Consider the following 23,891-nt stretch of genomic DNA (forward strand, 5'->3'; position numbering starts at 1 on the left):
AATTATAATTCTATTCAGATTGTGGTAATTCTATTTTCATACTTTGTAATGTTTTAATTATTATGAAAAAATAAATTAAAAAATGACTTATTTTGTGAATTAAGATAGTCACAATTCATTTTGTGAATCTAAGTGACATTTTGTGGGTATTCTTTTGTAGATTTGAGAAACTGTTCAAAGATAGTTGTATAATATTAATCACTACCATGTTTCCCTGAAAATAAGACCTACCCCAAAAATAAGCCCCAGATAAGATCATCAGCCAGATGGACGCATTTAGTACATTATGACGATGTTCCAGAAGAAGATGACATGACTGTATTTGAATGAATGTATATTGTGTACATGAAAAAATAAAACATCTCCTGAAAATATATCCTAATGCGTCTTTTGGAGCAAAGATTAATATAAGCTCGGTCTTATTTTCAAGGAAACACGGTATTACACTTTTGTCAGTGTATTTTAACAGTGGTGATAAAGATAAAGGGGGAACATTCCTGTGGAAACTATTATAGTAAAACATTCCAATAGGATGGAAAATTAACTTACTTACTAGCCAATTAGATTCCCTAGTGTTCTGAAAGTTGCATGAAACAAAACTTGTGGAACAGTTAAGATACTAAAGAATGCTGTTGACCTATGAGATGTAATGACTTAAAATATAAATAGTAGCAGGAGATATTCCCATAGTAGTTGTACAGGTGTTTCACCTGTTGACCTAAACTTCTCTGCTTCCTAAAGTTAAGTCTCACACTTATCTGGGAAAATAATTTGCTCTGAATCATAAATACTAACTCATGAAACTTGCAACTTAGGTTATTAAAAACCACTTGCGTGTTGAGAATTTAGTGCTAGTAAATGGGTCCTTTACTAATTTAAGGCTTGATTTACCATAAAAGACACAATTCTTTTATACTGTGCAAGCTGTGAAAGATGGAGGGTCTCAAGTCTACATCTGGCCAAGTGAGTCACCAGCAATTTGTTAAGAGGTGACATGCTGTTCTCCTTTAATTTGGAGCTGCCTGCAGTCGCAGGGCTATTACCAAAGTCACCTCAGGCTTGTTAGTATAAGCCATCATTTCTCTGCTTACTAGTGCCTTCTCTACTCTTCATATTTTATTTAAATATTTTTTGTGGTCAAACCTACTGCACTTCATATGTAACTTTGATGCATTTAAAATTTAACGTGTGATACTTAAAGTTCAGCTTTTTAACCCATAAAAGTAATAGCAGCCTAGATCTTCCTTTGTTCTTGTTCATCTAACACTTTTATGGCTACTGCAAGGTCTTCTCAAGGCGTGGTCTTTTCTCTCTTCAAGAAAGCATTTTAGAATCACTGTTGTTTTCTTACCCACAATATCTACAAGATACTTTGGCCCTGCATATTCAATTCCGATGGCCAGAGTTTGGCCAAATTCTTTGACTGGAGAGTGGAACTCCATGGTGTGTGGCGGTAGAAACTGTGCCCAGGAACACTGGCTCACTGGATGTCCTTGTACTGGGCAATGCTAAATATATCTAATTTGATCCCAGCAGCCATTGGGTGGTATGTGTGTGTGTGTGTGTGTGTGTGTGGGAGGGGGGGGATAATGAATTTTATTTCTAGAAAAATAAACTAAAATTTCAATTATATTGCTACAAATTGCCATCTTTGATTTAAACACAGGTGTCCTGCCTCATATAATAATACATGCATTTTCAAAATTGTAGGGGATTTCTTTCTGGTTTTTTAATAAACATCTTTCTTAATTTTTAAAATAAAAAAATAGAACTTGTTACTCTTTGGAAACACTGTAGAATGTTCATTTTGATTAACATCTACCTTAGCAACATACTGTAATAGTTTGCAAACAATAGGAAATACGAAAACAAGTTTTTAATCTAAAAAGAAATATATGATTGGATACTAATAATAACAAAACAATGATTTTTTGCATTTTTGATGGAGAGACCAAACATTTCATTTTATGGACTTTAACATGGTGACTTTAGCAGCATTTTGAGTGAACAAAGTAGAACTCTCTCCGGTGTTACCGTGTACATTCTAACACATACTAAATATGAGAACATAGAAAATCAGTGCAATTGTATCTGCAAACAAATTATTGCTACCAGGCTACTTATCAAAATTGTGAGATTTCTGGGCCACAATATTTTAACTGTAACATATATTTCCCCTGACTTTCTAATTAATAATTAATTAATTAATCCATTTATTAATAGGTTAAATTTTACTCTGTGCCAAATGTCATGCTGAGAACTAAAAATAAAATTATTCTGTTCTCTTTGAATCGAGTTGATTGAGAAAAAACACTATACGTAATAAGAGCTATAATAGATATATGCACATAGCACCATAGAATCATAAGGGAGAGAGCTCCCAGAATACTCACAAAACATTCTGAAAAATTGTGCAAGACTTTTTTTTTTTTTTAAGTAATCTTATATCCTGGGTCTCTAATGCAAAAATCCTGATATGGGCAGATTAATTTTAGTGCAACACAATAGTTTATAATCATGAGTAATCCAACAAAATGTGTAGACAATCTGTCATCACCTAGTGTCTTCCACAATAATAGAGAAGATATTGCTAGAAAGAATGAAAGCAGATATAGTTTTACTATAAAGAAAATAGTAGAAGAGATGTATTTAAAAACAAACAAATAAAGCACTCTCAGTCAAAATAGGTACAGAAAGCTTTGTAGACAGTTTCCATGGTTTGTGCTTGAAAGTTAAAAAAAAAAAAAAAGTAAATTGGCACTGATTACCAGCAATATATATCAGCATTCTCAAAAAACTTGTAATTTGTTTTACAAAGCATAGCGATTGATACCTAGGCAGTTCTCGAAATTTTGTTGAATGAATGGGTAAATATAAAAGAAACAATATATAAGTAAAATGTTTTCAAAGCTGACCAGCTTTGAGAGTAAAGAAAGAATATATTTAAAATTGAATCTCTGGAACCGAATTAGGTGTTCTGGGTTACACAGAATGACAAGCACCTACAGATGTATGTTGACAGCCCAAGAATTACCACATTGAGCTTAATTCATTCAAATTTAGTTTTCTTATTCTAAGTGTCTTTATTTTGGCTTAATAGAATTAAAATAGGTTTCACGACATCATGAAATCTTCTGTACTTATTTAATAATATCCAAATGTCGCCATCAAACTATCTGATTCTATAAAAAAATATCAAATGTTTCTACAAAATTACACAATGAGAAACATACTCATTGTTTAAAATTGTAAGTTCGAAAAATTAACCAGTGTTTTCCTTAGGAATAACCAGTACATTATTACAGTTAATTGCTAAAGCTTTAATTGAGATAATACAGTTAAAAACCATGTGAGAACACAATTTGAGCACGTTATTTTTAATGTCTCAAAAGTTGTTCTATAAAATTCTGTCTATTAGATATTTGAGGGTCTTTAAAGTTCTCTCAGTTGCCCGAGTCATGTAACAAATTTTAAAAACAACATGGGAATAATGACATTGTCATTTAAGTTCTCAAGTCAAGCCATTTTTAACGTGGATCTGTAATTTCAGAAGATTCAAAGTTAGACATATTGGATGCCATTTCTTTTCTAATGAATACAGCAGGCAGGAGAAAATTAGTTTTTGTTGATTGATTTTCAAAGAGATTAATTCTACGGATATACCCTGAGGAATAATGGGGAAGACTTAAATTTTCTTCATAAATCATTTGTTAACAATAATATAAAAATAATAATTGTTAACTAATAAACAAGGCATTGCCTAATCGCTCCCATAAGGTGACAGCTGCTACTATAGCCAAGGCACTGAAATGAAACCTGGCATATAATTCTAACCCCACCCCCAAGATACAGAAAAAGGGGCGGCGAGGGGCAGTTCACAGGTGATATTTAACAACTGAGACAATACAGGATAGCAAAGAAAATAATTGATGCCTTTTTTTTTTTTGTATAACTCTTGCAATTTGGAGAAATGTGTGCCCTTGAAAAGCGAAATGCACTATAGTTTTTGACTCACCATGCGCCAAACAGTTGGTTTTGCCATTTAAATAAACTCTTTTAAAGAGCTTTAATTGTAGGCTTCAACATTTCTGTTCTCTACTGTTATCAGTTTCAAATTCTTTAAAAAAAAAATTAAAAAGGAAAAAGGCAGCTTCCTAGAATACAGATATTTTAGTAAACTTACATCTGAGGTATTACATTCTTTTCACTGGGTAACAAACGAAGGGAACTGCTTTGCCAGAGTCAAATGTAAAGTAATTGTTTAAACAATACTGCCTAGTTTCTTCACTTTGTTTATTTAGTATAGATCTGCTTATTTATTTATTCACTGAGAAGGTGTGTGATATGCCTTTGCTAAAAGCAAATAACAAGTAGCTTCATATCCTGAAAATCTCCACAGCCAACCTGTTCATTTCATTGGTATTCCAGGGATGCCTCATTTTTTTCCTCCTCACTGCCTAGCCGATAACTGATCAGTATTAACAATGGGATTTTTGTCTCACTTGAAAACTTTTTTGTTCCATTTAAGTTGAGGTGGAGACATTCTCGCTTAAAACAAAGCAAAACAAAAACAGGTATTTTCAGTGTTTTATTATTTCAACATATTAATATTCAGGAACAGTACATTCACTTACTAGATAACCTAATAAAGAAGCTGTAAGTGATGGCAAGCTCCTTACATAGATAGAAAAGAAAAAGGGAAAATCCCACGTTTAAAATATTTTGAAATGTTGAAAAATATGGTGAATTTAAGAAGTCAAAAAAAGAAATGATAAACCAATAGAAATGATAAAGCATACCCCTATAACTGAATTTTTGCCACTTTTGGCAAATTGGATACTAACCATGAACAACATTTTATGCATCCCCTTTTTTGTCACTCTCTTCCATCCCTCACTCAAACTTAGTAACCTAATAAAACTCACCTACTAGCCTCACTGATCAAATTCTCAAGAAAAGGGGAGCTACCACAACTTACCACTAAATAACTTCTCTTATAATATCTAATACCCTTAAATGGTTATGCTTTTCTTAAAATTTACAGCTACAAATAACATGGCTGGCCATTTTCTGGTCTCCTTCTTGATTGATTTAACATGTATTACTTCAATTCTTTTGAAAGACAAGGAGTCTTTTATCTTGAATACCTATTTGACTTAAAGAATCATGAAAATTCATGTCATAAGAGAAAACACAAAACTGTTTTTTCTTCAAACTCTTACAAATTCAGTCCAGAGACACAGCATATTTTATTGAAATCTATTTAAGTGGGGCAGGGGCGGGGAAGGAGTTGGGAAGGTCTGAGGGAAAGAGAGGAGTGAATGCTTCCCTAGAGACTGAATTCCCGTTGCCTTTTACCAATTTCTCCTCTCAGCCCATACTTTCACATGTCATTTATACTTAAAGCATTCACAAGGGTCAGATTATGAAAAGTTTAACTTAATTTCTTAGATATTACTTTTAACCTGTTACCCCCAGTTCCCAGCGACTACTGCAGTAGTCTTAAATAACTTTCATTATTGCCTAGAACGAATAATGCATGGACTATTTAGTTTTCTCAATTAATAGGGTGTCTTCTGATCATCTAAAGAATGTGTTCACCCACACAATTCTTTTTTAGAAAAACAAAAAGAAGGTTCATATTCCCTGTACCAGAAAAACCCTCATTAAAAATGAATTTCCAACATGAGATGTCAGAGCAAGGGCAAATGTTTAACTATGACATTGTCTTTAATTCTGTTGATCATAGTTCTTTCTCATAAACTGATGAAACATTCCCTTAAAGAAGAAAAAAAAAAGAATGGAGCAGATGTTGGATGCAAACTAATATAGTTTATTGTTTGTTTGTTTGTTTGTTTGTTTTTTACATGGTTCAGTTGAATAGCATCTTGGGAAGAGTACTCATGTTTGCCTCTTTTTAGTATTCGTTTTCTTCTTAGTGTTTCTTAGAAAAACTGGTAAACTAATTCATTCTGAAATTCTTAACTCATTATTTTATCTTAAAGAGATCATCTACTTCTTTCCTCGAGTGGAACTACTTTCTGGGTGTTTCTCCATCTAACCACAATAAAATGGGGTGGAGTAGGATTGTAGGTAGAGCCAAAGGTGTTTAATAAAGTGCACCATAATATTAAGTACATTTAACCCACTAAATCTTTTCAAATACATCTAACCTATACTTTTCCTTATACTCTTTTATACACACATATAGCAAGTACTTTCACCTATTACTCACAGAAAGATTCAGGGTACCTATAACCTGGGGAAGTACTTGGAAGATGATCTCACAAATTATAACAACAATTCCCACTCTTAAACTGCAATATTTATTACCACTCCAATTTGTTTCATAATAAATAATAAAACTAGAGAGTGGACATTGAAAAATATACACATTTGTTTTGTCCAATTCATGAAAAAATTAGAAATATATTTCCAATGGAGAAATGCTTTAATATGTTATCTTCTATGAATATATATATATATATATATATATATATATTTCAATTGAAAAATATGTATATTTTTTAATTGAAAAACAAGAGTTAGCCAACCTATTGTGAAGCTAGAAGTGTTGTTTTTCTAGAAAATCAAGCACACCACCCAGAAAACTTCCATCTTTGTAATCCATCTCAATATGGAGTGGGGTGAGGTTAAAAACAACTGACTAATTTGACAGAAATACATACAACAGCATGATCATATTGAGCACCTGCTCAACACATCTGAAAAGCTGAAATTTAAGAAGATATTAGGAACTCAGTTGCAAGGAGACGTAATTATAGCATATGATGTAGATTGTGGTTAAAATAATAATTGAAAATGGAGAGACTGCTTTGAGTAAGAAGCAAAATAAGATATTCACATATACCTTAAATAAAATTCAACATTAAACAATCACTATAATATTTCTGATTTTTAAGAAGTAATAAACGATGCAGTAAAATCAATGGCTTAGATGACAGATACAGCATACCTGATCATGTCAGAACTTAGGCCACAGATTCTCAGAGCATGGAGTGATGATTCTTGGTGGAGGAGTGGGGGAAGGGGTGAATCAAAATCTCCATGTCACACATACAGCCGAATGTTATAAGTCTCTATGAACCTACACAGGTCCACCCCTACCTAGGTTCTACCTCGGTTGAGAAATAGATTTAACCTTGGATATACCTCACCTGTTTGGTACTATAAGAAAAAAGATGAAAATGACCTTATTTAATCCTGACCAAGAAGTAGACATATAAGATTCCAAATACTTTTAGAAGTACTTTTCAGATATGTATTTTATTTTTTCCTTCCTTCCTTTTCTTTAAAAAAATCACAGTTAAAACACCTACGTGTGGCTGTACTTTTCTACTATTTTATAGTTTAATCATACTAAGACAGTTATGCTTACCTAAATAATTTACTGTTTTTACATTGTTTGAATTAAAAACTATGCAGATAAGCAAATATAAATGTGAATTTATTAAACTTTCAAATGTCTGAAAGCACGCAAGGACCATAAAACAACTGGAGGGTAAGAAAAATATCAAATATAAGTAATCGGAGTTTTGTTTTTTAATTATGAGTGTATTTATCTAAACATGGGGGTGTCTGTGTTACCAAATTCCAGGCTTCAACATTAATTTAAATTATTTGTTTTACAAAATGAAATAACTCTCCTGATTTTGTGGTTCGAAATCCAGATTGAATGTCTTTCTTCCTCATGGAGTCAATTTTGACCCTTTTTTAACTGAATTTAATGTACAAACTTTTATTTTTCCTGGAACACATCAAAATCTTTCAGGATTAGACATTATGCAAGTGAAATGGATACACTTCTAAATTTGCTTATCCTGTTTAGTTCTGACAGATATAAACTTGCTCTCCTACTCTAGGTAACAAGAGCTAGAGAAAAAAAAAATAAATATTTTAAGACATTTAAAATATATATTAATGAAAATGCTACCGCTATTTAAAGTTAGACTAATTATATGTGATATTTCAATGGGATCATTCATTAGTCCAGCCTTCTAAATAATCCCAAAATGACATGAATTCCTCTGCAGAATGAATGTCTATAGAGAGTAATCCATGGAAGACAGACAAGCCTCTTGTCATTTGTAGCCTTAATCCATGGCCTGGAGCGTGAAAAGTACTCAGGATAACAAGTGTGGGAATCAGTAAAATCAACATTATTTTTGGATTTTATTTTCTTAACAATACTGACTGATCAATAGGCTTGTGGAAACTGACAAATACAATACGGCGTCTGTTTGATGAATTAATCAAGTGAAGTAGAGAGAGAATCCCTCCACCCCTTTCTCCACTCTGTCCCCTTTAAAGCCCCTTCATCCTCTTCTTCCTCATCCACCTACACACACACACACACACACACACACACACACACACACACACACACACACTAAGTGAGAGAGCAAGATGGGGGTGGGGGATGCTCATTCCCTATTGGTCAGTAGACAGTAAGTAATGAAAGCTGTAGTGACAATGCTCAGATCATTTTTTATGAGATTACAAAGCCATTTTCAATGAGTGTTTATGCTTTCAATTGTGAGACTCCCCTCTCCTTTTAGCTGAGAATTTTCTGTTTTCTTGAAGTGGAGTTCTCTCTACTTCAAGTGTGTATGTTGAGGGGTGGAGGAGGGGAGTGTAAAGCAGGAAAAGTTGAGCAGTAAAGAAGGGAAATTTCTGTCCTATTAACTTTTATATGCCCATCCCCCCAAAAAAAAATTGTGGAAGAATATTGGCTTTGGGAAAATTGAAAGAAAAATAGAAGAGGAAATTTAAACACCTCAGACAACATGCCTACTTAGGAAAGAACTGATGGTGTTGTGTGACTGCATGTGTCCACAGGAAATTTAGTAACCCCTTCACCAGCTCATGAAGACACAGACAGATTCTTTTTATGTTGGTCCTTGATACTCAGCAGGGACTTTTGTGAACTTCGTCATCTTCCTCTGCCCTTTAAACCAAAACTAGGGAAGTGGATTTAATTAATGAGATGTGATGCATTAAAAATGTTAGCCACAGCATTCCAGAAGCTGGAAAACCATAGCTGTTTTTAAATTCTGAGTATCCTTTTGAGAATCCCCTGTTGTAATTTATAATTCTCAGTGGACCTATATTTGTCTTGAACTGATTGTTGAAATGGGCTTTACTAGGAATTTCTTTGCTGAAATTGTAGTGGGGCGGGGGAAGAGGGTGGTTGAGCCAAGGGGGCTTGTAGGGAGCAGGGACTGATCTCTAACAAGGCTTTAAAACCTTCAGTGGTTAAAGTTATATTGACAAAAGGATATGTAGATACACACATATACATATGCATATGTATGTTATATATGTATATGTGTGTATTAGGCACAAGTTCGGCAGAATTATATAATGAGCATGAGTTGTAAATTATGTAGGTAGCAGAATTCAGATTTTTCAAATCAAAATTGCACCTTAAAATGGCTATAAAACAAGGCTAGCCTTGGGAAGTAAATTTATAGCTACATGCCTTTCACAGGCACGCTGGAGGGTTCTGCTCCCAGCTCTAATCTCTATGAGATGTTTTTTGCATGTGTTGTGTGACAGGAGGGAAGGGAGTGGGTTGAGCTCGCTTGTTCTCCCATTGTCAGCCAGTCTAGTGAGTGTTGGGAAAACCTGTCTGTGGGATCTTGTGTCATCTCTCCCTACATGTGTACAGGAAAAGTCCGCGCTGCTCACGGTCTCTCTCTCTCTCTCTCTTTCTCTCTCTCTCTCTCTCTCTCTGTTTCCCTTTCATTCTGCTTCCCCGGAGCCGAAAGAAGCAGGGAGCAGGATTAGAGTCTGCCACCGGCTATCAGAAGAGCCTAGATAAAAGGAACTGCTTCTTAAGCACCACTGCGGTAGCCCTTGTTAATTTTTTTTTTTTTTTTCCTTCCACACAACAGTTGTGCCTCATTATCCGGTGGCTGCTTCGATTTTTTTTTTTTTTTTTTTTTTTTTAGGGTTTTGAAGTTTCTGTTCTTCAGTGACTGTTACAGAAGAAGAGGCATTAGTGTTACGGTGAAGTCTTGATTGTCTGCTTTTATGAATGAAACTGACCTAAATCACCTGTTACCTCCAGTTTTCAGATTGTTTGAACTTCTCTGGCCGCACAATACAGGAGGGAAGACTGAAGCAGCATAAGGACCTACAGCGTCTGCAGCATGGGCTGGTTCACTAGGATTGTCTGTCTTTTCTGGGGACTATTACTTACAGCAAGAGCAAGCCATCAAAATGGGAAGAACAACGTGCCAAGACTGAAATTATCCTACAAAGGTAAATCTTTATTTCTTTATTTTTGTCTGATTTGGCTAGCTTTGTAATTCTCCCCCACCCCCTTTTCATTCCTTGAACTCCCTCCCAACCCAAACCATAAAACCTTTTAGTTTAACCTGGGAAACCTATACGATTGTGTGTCTTTCTGAGACCACTTAAACACTTTTTAATAAAAGCATGTCTTCTGTTTGCTATGACAGTTTAAATGCAAACAAAGAACATTTAATCACATTTGCAGAGGAGCTGAGTGCCTGATAAATGCTGATCTGTATATGTGATCATATGTTCAGTGATTTTTTTCTGAGTCTACTTCTATTAAAATATTTTTAAAGCTACTATTGCAAAAAATGGTCTTTGTAGATGTGCATGTCTCACCTATAATAATCGTTATGATAAACTGTATTTTCTTAGTTTTAGACACTAAATGGTTAATCATCATCATGAATATTCAGTTTGTTCAAATCTGACAATCAGATGCTTAACATAAGCAGTAGATCATGGTTTGCCAAGAGAATATAAACTGGAGAGAACAGACTAGTTTTTCCACAGCGTGTTATGATTGTACAAAAGACTGTGTATTTGGCTAATTGGTGTAAAGCTAAAGCCTTTGAAATATAATGTTATTTAATTCCATATGTACTTCAGTGAGAAATGAAGACATATCACTTCCTAGTTGTAGAACTAGTTGTATGAACTTCTTTTTTTTTTTGAAAAGTATAAATTTGAGAAAGAAAAAGAGCTTTATTACATGGTTGTTAGTACTTTATTGGGTTACAGTTTAATGTGTATGCTTGTTTTTTAATGAGGATTTCAAAGAAAAGAGCTGTTCTATATTTGTTTAAGTAGATTTTATAGATAGATGTATAAAAGAATGCTAACAGAAATTCTAAAATAATATATATATATATAACTTTTATTAGAAGAGAATATTTATATAACTGAGGGAGTATTAAAGTGGAGTTGGAGATTAAACTGTTTTAACTCAAAGTAGTTTTAGTCCCTGAGGTGTTGCTTTCTTATGATTCTCAGATTTCTAGAATTGGGGGTAGGGCAGAGAGATCCTTCCATTATATTCTGTTGTTAGCCCATAATGTGAAAGAAATTTACTGAATCTATCTGTGGAGACCTCTGTCTTGTGTACATTGCTCTTATGCCAGAAAACATATTCTTTAATTTTCACATGATAGGGAATATAGCTTTTTGAATGCTCTATTATGAATGAGGAACACAAATAGGAAAGAGATATGTAATTTTCGCACTTTGGATTACAAAATTAAACACCTATTAAATGTGTTTATTTGGATTTAATACCTGTTAGATAAAATTCACTGAATTGGAAAATATATTTATTTTTTGGTTTAATATTTTCTTGATTATTAATTGGGAATAAATGTTAAATATGAACAGAGTTACAAATGCACTCATCCAAGATATTAAAGAAAAACATATAGAATCCATTATATATTTAATAAAATCTCTATTATATCTCAGGTAACTATATTGAAATGATTTTCATAGTATATGATATTAGGGCATCTGTGTTTTCATCAGTTTTTGCTTTCTATTTTCATTCTTTGAGAGGATGTCATCAAATAATTCTTAGGATGATTGTCCACTTTATGCAAGTTTATATTTGTTATAAGTAAGTTTTACATGCAACTATACTTCTTAAAAATGTGAAAGGCTATAGGCTATAATTTTATAATAACAAGTTTGGAACATGTAATGCATTTTAAAAATCTATAATATGTGCATATATTTATCTAAGTCTTAATAAATTATAAAATAAATAAGAATAGAGAATTATGTTTATTTATTTTGCAAGAATTTTATTTCTTGATAATAGATTTCTCTCCATTATAGAGGAGGCACTGCTACTTTCTACAAATTAAAAAAATAGTATTTAATTAGACTAGCCCTTTGTTATGTACACATGCTTTAAACTTGTCTGATGAAGTAAGCTGTACATATTAACAAGGTGTATATATTTGATACTATCTTTATAAGCTCTTTTTAGCAATGGCATCCATTAGAATAATTCTGTTTTATTTAAATCAAAAACTGCTCTACAGCTACATAACAATTCTATTGATATACCTAGAGTTTGGCAACTTGGTAAAATAAACTGTGAAAGGAACACAGCAAGAAAAAAAAAAGAGGAATTGCCTAAGCAATTTTTCTTCTGTCATTTTATTGGTCTGTCATTACCTTTTTGTCTCTCCATGAACACTTGTTTTGCCAAAGCAAATGCCTGGTAGCCAATTGTCAATACTTTGTTTCTAAACTAAAATAGACATTCTTTTTTAGTTGCTTCTTTTTCCTCCTTAATTAGATGTCAAACACAGTTAAAACATCCACTGCATTGACCTTAAAAATATTCCAGCATGATTCATGAAGAGTTAAATCCCTGCCAACCCTAATTTCCCATGGTCACTTGTTTTCAAAGATCCACCATTAACTCTCTCATTGCTCAGGTTGCCAAGACAAAGTTTCAGGCAATCACTGTGCTTACTTTACTTGTCATCTTGCCTGGTAGGAGATGAAAAAAAAAAATTGATATGTTAAATGAGAATGAAAAAGAAGAACAAGAAGGCAACCTTTATAGTGGATATACAAGTATATCTAATAAGGTACCTCTTTACTTTCTAGGAAAAAGGAATTGAATAGATGGTTTAGGGCCATCTGGAGAAGTGATAATATTAGAAAAAAATGGGGTATGCTGGCTTTTCCTCTGAACCATCTGATTTAGAATCCTTGTGGGGGAAGCAAATGTGAGAACTCTGTAAATCTCAGCAGTCACATACAAATTATCCTCAAGAAACATTCACTCAGAGATACTTTTGCCTTCCTTAAATATATGTAATATAGCTAAAGGTTGAAATACTTCTTTTTAAAAAGTATGCATAACAGTTTATTTCCCCTTCAAAACTAGTCAAATTTCACTTTTCTCATGAAATACCAGAATATCATGTAATCTTCCCTTTGGAATGTGTGGTACAATGAAGACTTCAGAAAAAGTTATGGAAATCACAAGGAAATAAATTAGGTTTGGGGTTTTAAACAAATGACAAATGTTCCATCACTCAGTGTAATGATCTTTTCCAGGACATTGTGTGCTTCAGTTTTAGGAGAAATTAAAGACACATGCAAGTCTGAATGTGATGGTGATCATGTAAATCCAAAGGTTAAATGAATGCCTTTAACTTTACCTTCAGAGGGAGGATTTACTAAATAGCATTTAAATAAATGGTAGACATTTTAAAGGCTTTCTTTTCATACTTTGTAAAGTTTGTTTGTTTTTTTCCCCCAAAATGAAGTAGTTTATTTATTTTAAGAATACAATTATCAGTTAAATTGAGATTGTCACACACATCTTTCTGATACTATTGAATTAAAAATTATGCAGTAAAACTTGCAGAAGTTTTTTATTTTCCATTGCTCAATACATTATGGTCACTTTAAAATTCAATTAATATAAGTGGTGATTTACTTTATTATTTATTAAACTTGTTAAATTTTCAGAGATTTTCTTTACTTCTACTAAAGCACAAACACATATTCACATGTCCATACACACATATATAGGTGAATAGATAAATGACAGAAACTTTATATTAATATTTTATAGTTGAGAAAAATAATCCTGGAAATCTACAGATTACGAAGTATAATAAATGCTTTATAAATAAAACTGTTATTGATTTAAAATGACATTCATATTTTTTTCATATTTTAAAGTATATATATATATATATATATATATATAAGTATATATATATATATATACATATATATATATATATATATATATATATATATATATATATACACACACACACACATATATCTATTGGGTTCCATGGAAAGTTTTCATGGATCTTAAGTATTTACATAATGGTGTAGAATGAAATTTGTCTTTCACTAAAAATCCCCTCATTGTTAAACAGTTAAAATTAAACATGTAGGGGAAAGCAAAGAAGTTATAAATTCTTTGCAATGTCTTTTGTTCAATAGTCACTGTATGTTTGGCATCAGGACTCTGACTTGCTGATTCCTACATGGTCTTTTCTTCTCATAACATGGCTTTTTCTTCTCAAATTCTATTAACTTTAAAAATCATATTTTGATTCTAAACTCTTGAACATAAGCACACTGACAACTATAAATTTTTCTTCGTCTACTCAACAAGTGTATCCTGGCAAAATAATAAAAAATAAAATAAAACAAATTCTCAGCACCCATCTTGTGATCCAATGCTGATCAGATCAAATGAGGGCTAGTGAAAGTCTCCAATTTGTGGCTTCTCTGTTTAAAACTGCCAACCAGATTGGCCTTTCAAATAATAATTTATACAGTATAGATTTTACCAAGTAAGAAAATAACTTAGACCACAAACCATCCCGTGTAAGCCTTTAACCTACCAACTTCTGATAATGATGTTCAGTCATACTAACTTCAGTAAACCTGAACACGGAAGAGATAGTTTTTCCAATTCTAACTTTTTATGTTATTTCTCTACATGTAAATTATTCCCAAGACTCCACTACTGGCAGTGATACAAAATACCTGAATATTTAGGCAACTAAATAGATGTATAGACCTGTGATAAATATAATAATTTCTGTTTTGTTATTTTTAATTATCACAGAAATCAAACAACGTAAGTAATTAATATCTTGTGATTTTTTTGTTCAATTATATTTAAATTTCATATTCAAGAATTAATGCAATTGAAGAATCTTTCAGTAACAAATTTAATTAGAATTAATTAATATAATTGTACATGTTCCTAGTAACAATATTAAAGTTAAATTGTCCATTGCAGAGCATAATCTATTTATGCTAGTATGAATACATAATTGTATTTGAGATGTGTGCTTTAAGTAATATAAAGTTATTATAAACTTTAAGTAAGCTATAAGAAATTGTGAGGTTTTCCTTCTCATCCCATTTTTTTCTCATTTAAACTACCATACACAATTCAACAGGTCAGAACATCACACCTTTACATCTTTTGGAGAATTTTAAATTGTTTTAAATAGTATTTATATTTGAATGTTTCTAAATATCTTCCAGAGAGACCAGTACTAAAATAAACTTTGAATTGATTATTATCTAACAATGTTCATTTATTATAAAGTTGTGGTATTATATCATGGATACTTGCATATTAATTGATTAAAACATTGCACTTATCCAAACTTTCTGGAAAAAAATATGATAAATGATCCATTAATGCAAAAAGTCATAGGTAAAATCTCAAAAACTCAAGACAGTATCTAAGTTTAGTGCATGTAGTGAAAGCTTATTTTTGAAAGACCAACATCTGTAAACATAAATTAGGACAAGTATGGATCTTGGGATGGATTTTACCCCTAATGACTTCTAAGGTGCTTTTTAAAGACATTACTGTGATTTGCAGTTCTGTGCTTCCACTAATAGGTGGCACTAGCTATTTGTGACATCTTTTTCATTAGTTTGGAAATGGGCAGACTGCTAGGATAAATACACAGAGTAATGTGTGAAAGCCAAGCTTCAAAAAAACTGGCATAAGAGTCAGGGGATGTGACATGCACAAAACAGAAGTATTTGTTAAAATGAAATTTGTTAAATATTTTGATGTGTCCTTTGTATACCTTTATGCTACATTTTGACCCAGAAAATGTAAATGGTTCTAAGTAAAAAGAAGAATAAAAAACAAAATAAAAATATTTACTTAAATGAGGCTTTACATGTGAAATTGATCTGTAAAATAGAAAACAAAATAATGAATAAAATTGCAGTACTAAAAGATCAAAATGCTGGAAGGACAGAGGGTGCCAAAAAACAAAAATGTGCACATATTTTAAGAAAGGAAAAAACTGCATTAAAATTGTAATACTTAATATATACCGATAACAAAAGATTAACACAAGTCACGTTTGACCTCTGCAATTACAAGAGGTGCTCAAAGTGATTATCATCTGTGTAATTTTAACACAGTTCTTTTGTTTCTTAAAATGTGTATACATTTTTTGGCACCCTCTGTATATGAATTATTTCATATACATTTATATGAATATGAATATGTATACATATATATACATATATCTATTGGGTTCCATGGAAAGTTTTCATGGATCTTAAGTATTTACATAATGGTGTAGAATGAAATTTTCTTTCACTAAAAATCCCCTCATTGTTAAACAGTTAAAATTAAACATGTAGGGGAAAGCAAAGAAGTTATAAATTCTTTGCAATGTCTTTTGTTCAATAGTCACTGTATGTTTGGCATCAGGACTCTGACTTGCTGATTCCTACATGGTCTTTTCTTCTCATAACATGGCCTTTTCATATATATATTTATGGAGAGAGAGAGAGGCAGATAGATAGATAAGTAGATAGATAGATAGATATAGATTATTATTTTTTCCTTAAACCTTAATCATAAGATGTACTTAACAGATATGAGGAGTCAGTGTGCCTGTGGCGTGTGATTGCCATCATTTATAAATGGAGAGTAGCTAGTTGAGAAGGTAAAATAATGTTTAGAAAAGTACATTTTGTGTATTTTTTTTAAATGACTGCTTTTGGTTTATAAGTCTCATACAATGCAATATACAGATGATGTATTATAGAATTGTACACTTGAAACCTACATGATTTTATTAACTAATATCCCCCAATTATTTTAATAAAATTTTTAAAAATATGTGTTTATAATTAAAAATATGGAAGAATCAATAAATTCTATCTGACGCAAATAAATCAGAATGTCTCCAGTTACAATCTCCTTTGATTGCCAAGACATAAATATCAGTAAAAATAGGGAATTCACACACTACTTCCAAACAGTAAGAAAGCTGGACTCTGTTAAACCCAGCATAAAAAATACGTATACAATTTATACTTGAATTAGGGAATAAAGATAAGCAAAAATAAAATTATGTTGATAAATATGAAGAATTAATTGTTCTTAGTATTTTCTAAAAGCTTAGCATGAAACTTAAAGGGACCACAAATTTAGGGAGTCATGTCATCTTCTGAATGAATCATTAAAACTACATTTCCAGGTTCTTTTCTTGGAGAGATGTGTCTTGGGAAACAGTGTTGACCAAACCTTATAGTAACTTAATTTGTTGCTGCAGTCTAAACATGCCTTTGGGTAGAATAGAACATCATCCGTTTGAGTCTTCACTACAATCTAAATGAAGCTTAGTTCTATTGAATACATCAAATGTCTTCTTTAGTCTGTAAAACTGCATATGTGGATCACATTTGTTGTGCCAGATTGTGAGCTTCTCAAGGTCAGATCGGTATTATTTTTTATCATTATGTTCTTCATGGCTAGCAGAAGTGCCGTATTGTTGAATGAATTTATGTTACATTTGGCTTGTTCTTTACATGCATCATATACCTATTATAAGTGAGTATCAACATTATGCAATTTTATAATGAACAATTCATTATAAGTGAATTGTACATTATAATATTGTGGAGAAAGTAAACTCAGTGCTAGCTCCTAGGACAGGTGATTATCAGAGGGGACATTTAGGAGTACATGAAGCATATGAGAGCAGTGCTATCCCCACAAATGATGTCTCCTCTGAACCAAACCTATTCCAGGACTGAATCAGAAAGTATCTGGATCATCTTTGTTTGCCTGCAAGTAAGGAATGGAGAATTTATAATAATACATACCTCTTAGAAAACTCTAGGAATTAGGTTGGAGAATTGTTTCTTTCGTTTGAGCAGATACCTTGATTTTCCTTATTATGGTGTCTCAGTACACCCAGCCAGAAAAGGAAGTGCTACCAAATAGTAAGTAGCTAAAGATAAAATGTCTCATCATCAGTCTCATTGTATCTGAACTTTTGTGTAAAACAAATCAGTCCTATCAAACAAAGTTGAAAGTACAAGCATTTAAAAATATAACTTGGCTGTATTTCATTGTCCGTACTTTAGGGAGACTCCTGGCTTTGCTCTCTGACAACTTGCCAAGGTTTAGTAGTCCAGAGCCTTCCTTGCTTCCTCTTACCCTTGATTCCACTTAAGGATAGCAGTAGTTAGTTGATCATTGTCCCTGCTTTTCATCTCCAACTCATTCCCTTCTTTCCCTTTGTGTCCTATGGCCTGGGAGCACCCCCTACTCCTACCCTCAGCCCTTGCTTTAGAGCCCCCATTTGCCCAGGGGAGTAGATGTGGTAGGAAATAGCCACAGGAATCTTGATTGAAGTGTGAATATGCAAAATACATGTTGAGTTCTTTGTTTAAGATCCTGATCTCATATAATTAAGGAGGTTGGGGTTCATAACAGGATAATTTTCTTAGTCCTTTTATAGCTCTATAATTGATGTTTAGAATATGAATTAATTTGCAATGCTTGATGTTGAATTCTTATGAAATATGTTACTCTGTGTCAAAGCACAAGTATCAAAAGAAAGGGACAGTAGGACTAACACCAAGAGTGCCCTTATGTACAAATCATAGCTATTAGAGGTATTAAAAATTAATTAAGGCCTAGCTCCAACTCTTAAGGAATATATTTGGGGAAAGCCAAAACAAAATTGTTTATACCTGAGGTCAACTTCAAACTATCCAAGTACTTTTGAATCTTTATAATATGTGTTAGAAATTTTAATTTTTATCTTCAAATTTAAACTTTCAAGAGAATAAACTCCGCCCTGTTGTGATCATATTTTTCAAATTAGTTTAAATAAACCTAGGTTTTCACCAGCTATATAAATTTCAATCATTTGCAAATTCAGGCATTATAATTAATATAAATTTCTTACTTGTATTCTATGTGTAACACTCACACACATAATTCTACAAAAGGCACGTGAGGGATTTCTTCATGAATAAGTAGATCCTTGGATAAACAAAGTGAATATAGTAGTATTTCTGAGGAAGACGTTATCATATCTACCTAAAGATGTCTGGGGGATTTTTAAAAGAAGGTACAAGAAAGGTGTGCCTTGAGAGACAAGACTGTGACAAGGTAGAATTAGAGTAGGGTGGTAATTAAATTATCAAAAAATATTTCTTTGTGATGTGTTTTTATATAGTTTAAAAAAAGTATATTTTATATAGTTTATAAAATACTGTGTTTCTCCGAAATTAAGACCTAGCCGGACAATCAGCTGTAATGCGTTTTTTGGAGCAAAAATTAATATAAGTCATATTTTTGCTCCAAAAAACGCATTATAGCTGATTGTCAGGCTAGGTCTTATTTTCGGGGAAACGGGAAAATAGATATAAACTTTTTTCTGCATTCAAATGCAACATGGAAACAAATGTATCCTTTAACAAGGGAAACTTAAAATTGCAGCGTATCAGGCTAGGAACATGATAGAATTAATACGCAGTTGTCTTGATTTGACTAAAATGAGATCAAGAGGGACAAGTGATATATACTTGTTATGATTTTTCCACAGTGGTCACAGTAGTCATTTGGGCTTATCCATCTCCCCTTTGGGTTTTGTCTATAAAACATATTGGACAGGCTTCTTTTCAACCAATGGAAAAAACAAACAGAAGTTGAATTTGGTTACCAGTGTGGAAAACACTGTGACTATATTTCCTTGAGATTATAAAATATACTGGCTTTTCTTTTCATTTACCTAGCTAATTTCTATTTTTTCAGCTTTATTTTGTTATTTCTTTAACCAGCTCACCATCAAGGTGTGGAAAGAGCAATTGCTATTTCATAAATCATGTTTGTTTTTAATATGAAGACCTATGCCATCTACATGATGAGTATCAGGTATTAAAATATCCCCCTAACTGTGCACTACTGTTATATACCACATATCTTTAAATGCACAATCACATATTCCATACATTTTAATTCCCTTAGAACTTTGTTATCATTTAAGATGTTTCTCTGGCTTACTAACGAAAAAGATAATATCAGGACAAAACAGGCTATTAAAATCTTGGAACGTTTCATAATATATTAGAAAAAATCATAGGTTTGTGGTATTTTTCAACTCAAATTGCAAAAAGTCACTTGCAGAATTTTTATGTACCTTACTTGTAGAATTACATATACCAAATGAAGAACTACGTAAATCACTGTGTGTATATGTAGTACATATATGTGTACATAACAAATACAAGAAGGGTTATATTCAAGTCATTATTTTTCTACATCACATTATGTTTGATTGGGAATTATGGAATGTGGAACACCAATCACCAGAGCACAGAACTGAGATGACAGGTTATGGGGAGAGGGTTTTCCTTTCCTTGATGTCAAATCTCGAGCAGTTAAGGATTGTCTGTTATCTTCTGTCTTTAATAGTTGACCTTCCCTGAGCATCTTCTACTGTATGATGCTGCTATCTAGCAGAATTCTCTGTTCTCTCTTAGGCACTGCTACTCTGGGAATTTGCCAAAATGCCCATTTCAGCGACCCTACCATTGAACTTCTTAGCATCTTATCTCCAGGCCTTAGTGCTCAGTCTTATTCCCTCCACAGAAAAGCACACGATGTTTCCATTCTCAAATCTTTCCACCTCCAGAGTGCAGGGTGTGAGCAGGACATATAATGTGCCCCAAAATAATAGCCTTCCATCTTTCCATATTTGAAATACAGAATCTTTTCTTTTTTTTTTATAGCTGACTCTTTCCACCCTCTCCCCTAACCCCTACCTCCACCCCCCACCTTTTTTCTGAAAATACAAAGTCTTCAACCCATTCTTGTCCTATCCAAATAAATCTCATTTAAAACTCTCCTTTCAAAAAGAAAATCCTGTTTATGCTCCCCTGGTTATATGAAAACAGTGTCTAGGCCTCAAAAATTAAAAGCTCTTATGTCTCTCTTGGGAAGAGATTAAGAACTTTTTTTCATTTTTAGCAGATTAATTTATGGAAGAGCAAACAAAAGGACAATGTCTTAATTAGATAATCTTGCTACTTTAAAATTTCACTAAATCGCTCTCTTCTACACATACCTAATGATCTACACTAGACATCATTCCTAGTACAGAGAGTGTGTGGTTCCCATAATTTTAGTCTAAATGCCTCACATTTACATCAATAAAATATGTTGATTAGAGGACAGAATAATTTCCTTGATCCTTGAGATGTAGAAAGACTGCCCAAGCAATGACTAGGAAGGGAAGCATAGCAGAAAGCTCTCAGAACTGGAAATACTGTGCTAGTATTATCCATCTGTTCATGCCCCTACCAGGAAAATTACTTTTCCACATGCTACTAACTCTGGGGACCAGTTGCTGAGCCAGGTGGGGACTTTTGCATGTGTTGCTTCCACGTGTTGTATCTCTCACACGGAACTCCAACTCAACTTGTTCAAAACTATACTCACTGTTCTCTCTACAAACTTGTTTCTCCTCCTTACTCCCTGTATCAGGGAATATTGCCATTTTGTCACAGTTGTCTAGGGCAGTGGCATCTTTGCTTCTTCTCTCGCTGGCCTACCTTGTATCTAACTTGATATCCTGGGGATTCTACCTCTTGAGTCTGTAGCTCACATCTGTCCTACTCTCTCTTTCAGGTTAAATCAGGCTGTTATCATCAGTTGCCTTACTATGGCAACAGCCACCTATAATTATTCTCTCTTCTTTCTGTCATTACAGGCTATAAATCTTTCAAAAATTCAAATCAAATTATGTCTTTTCCTTATTTTAAATTCTTACTGATTAAAGTCCAAATCCCTTAGTTTGACTTATAAGAATGATTGATCTGAAGGAGTCTAGCGCATAGCAGAAACTACCTGAAGGTCCAGATGTGAAGAAATTAATGCCTGAATAAGGAACACAATAATGGAAATGAGAAAGGCTGGTGATGATGAACATATTACAAAAATCAGGTTTAGTAAATGATTGTGTGTCGGAAGGATATAAAGAATTTGAGAACAATAAGGTTTTTAATTTCTACAAAATTAAATTAGGAGTGTGCTACAAAAATTGATAGTAACTTGAAAGTGAAACTTTTTTCACCTTACAGTGCCAACAATGCCCCAAAACAGCCATTCCTTCTCATCACACCTGTAAACTTTCCTTCCTGGGTACATATCCTCCCACCCTCTCAGTTGTTTACTTATGCTATCCTCTCCAATAAACATTGCCTTGAGTATCTCTTTTGCAAGGCCTTTTAAGAGGCAGAGAGGTATAAAACATAATATGGCAACTGTCCTGAAGAACTTAACCATGTGGAAGGAGAGAAGACAAAGACTGTCAAATTTATAACATCACATCTGTTTTTATTCATCTTGTATCCTCAGTCAAGTACAGAGTCTTGTGCGTGATAGGGTCTCATTAAATACTCCTTGAATGAAGTGGTTGAAAGAGTAAGTGAGGAGGTGGCAGGTGAGATTATTCCAGGTGAGAGGGCTAAGGAGCCGAGTTGAGAACATCCATATCCAATTTAATTTAAGGTTTGTAAAATAGAGTAATGAAATTTTGATTGGAAGAAAAATCATTTAAGGCTGCAGAAACAGATTAGATATGGATAAATGGTAGAGAATTTTCAAACAGATTTTACAGGATTCAAACTTAGCTTTAAACAATAGATAATGAAACTTTTTAATGTTTATAAATGAGTGATATGTGCAAAGCAATGCTTTAGGAATCCAGAAACCTGGGAGTTGGCCCTCATTTCTAAGTTACTGAGTCATCATCTGAGATGCTGAATAATATTCTGAAGCAAATGGCTACAGTTCAGATTGGGCCTCACATACTGACCTGATCTCTGGGAGTACAAAGACGTCATATGTGGACATCTAGCTTATCCTTACCAAATAGAGCAATATATTTTCACATGTCCAGAAAAATGCAAATCATATTTCAGAAAAACAGCCGATATTTATGCTTTCATGTAAAATGTTAAAACCCAACAATCAAGTGTCATTTAGCTCTGTAACTAAAAATATTCTGTTACATAGTACTTCCTTCAAATTTTCTTAAGTTGATGGCAAAGCATACACATACATCTTGAACTTCTGAAAGGGGCTGTACACAAATTTTACTCTATCACCATGTCACTATTTGAGCAAAGCAAGATGACAAAGATGATGTGATTTTTTTCCCCAGCTCACTATATTATGTGGGTTCATCATTCTTTTGATGGACTTTCCCCCCCTTGAGCTGTTGTGCCAGGATTTGCCCCTTTGCTCTTGATTCTAACTACAGAAAATAGGAAGCTGTGCTCAGACAGAGTAACTAATCCTGACTCCACTTGCCTGTTTGGCTCTCCCACATTGGCCCACAGCCATGGAGGTTCTTATTTTCACTGTGTGTTCCTCATGCTCAATAGAGTCCCAGCCTTCTCTTACTTCCCAGCGCATCTATTCAGAACAGAATTAAGGTTACCTTTGCACACTCTAACAGAGCAGTCATCCTCTACTCATCAATCAACCTCCTAATGCAGACAACTTCTTGAAAAAGATCTCTAGCAAAACAACAAAATGAGACCAGGTGACTAAGAAAAGTTTTTTTCTCACATGGATAAAATCACTAGGCAAGGCAGTCAGTGTCTGTCCAATTTTGTTTCATCAGAAACAAGATTCGTACTTATCTGATTGGCTTTGATGTTTGTCATGTTGGAGAAAATGTCTACTCTATGACGGTACTTCTGTTTACACCTACATAAACATCAGC

At 33.1% G+C, this 23,891-nt stretch overlaps 1 protein-coding gene across 1 annotated transcript in view; it reads left to right on the forward strand.

The window, feature by feature from the left end:
- The first annotated feature begins 9,625 nt into the window (after positions 1–9,625).
- SEMA3A (semaphorin 3A) overlaps positions 9,626–23,891 on the forward strand; it is a 225,618-nt gene continuing 211,352 nt past the window's right edge. The window contains exon 1 of the mRNA XM_081079478.1: positions 9,626–10,287. Coding sequence (XP_080935604.1) covers positions 10,176–10,287 — 112 coding nt within the window. The 5' untranslated portion in view covers positions 9,626–10,175. The remainder of the gene's footprint in view (positions 10,288–23,891) is intronic.

The sequence above is a fragment of the Rhinolophus hipposideros genome, assembly GCF_964194185.1.
Source record: "Rhinolophus hipposideros genome assembly, chromosome: 18".
NCBI lineage: Eukaryota > Metazoa > Chordata > Mammalia > Chiroptera > Rhinolophidae > Rhinolophus > Rhinolophus hipposideros.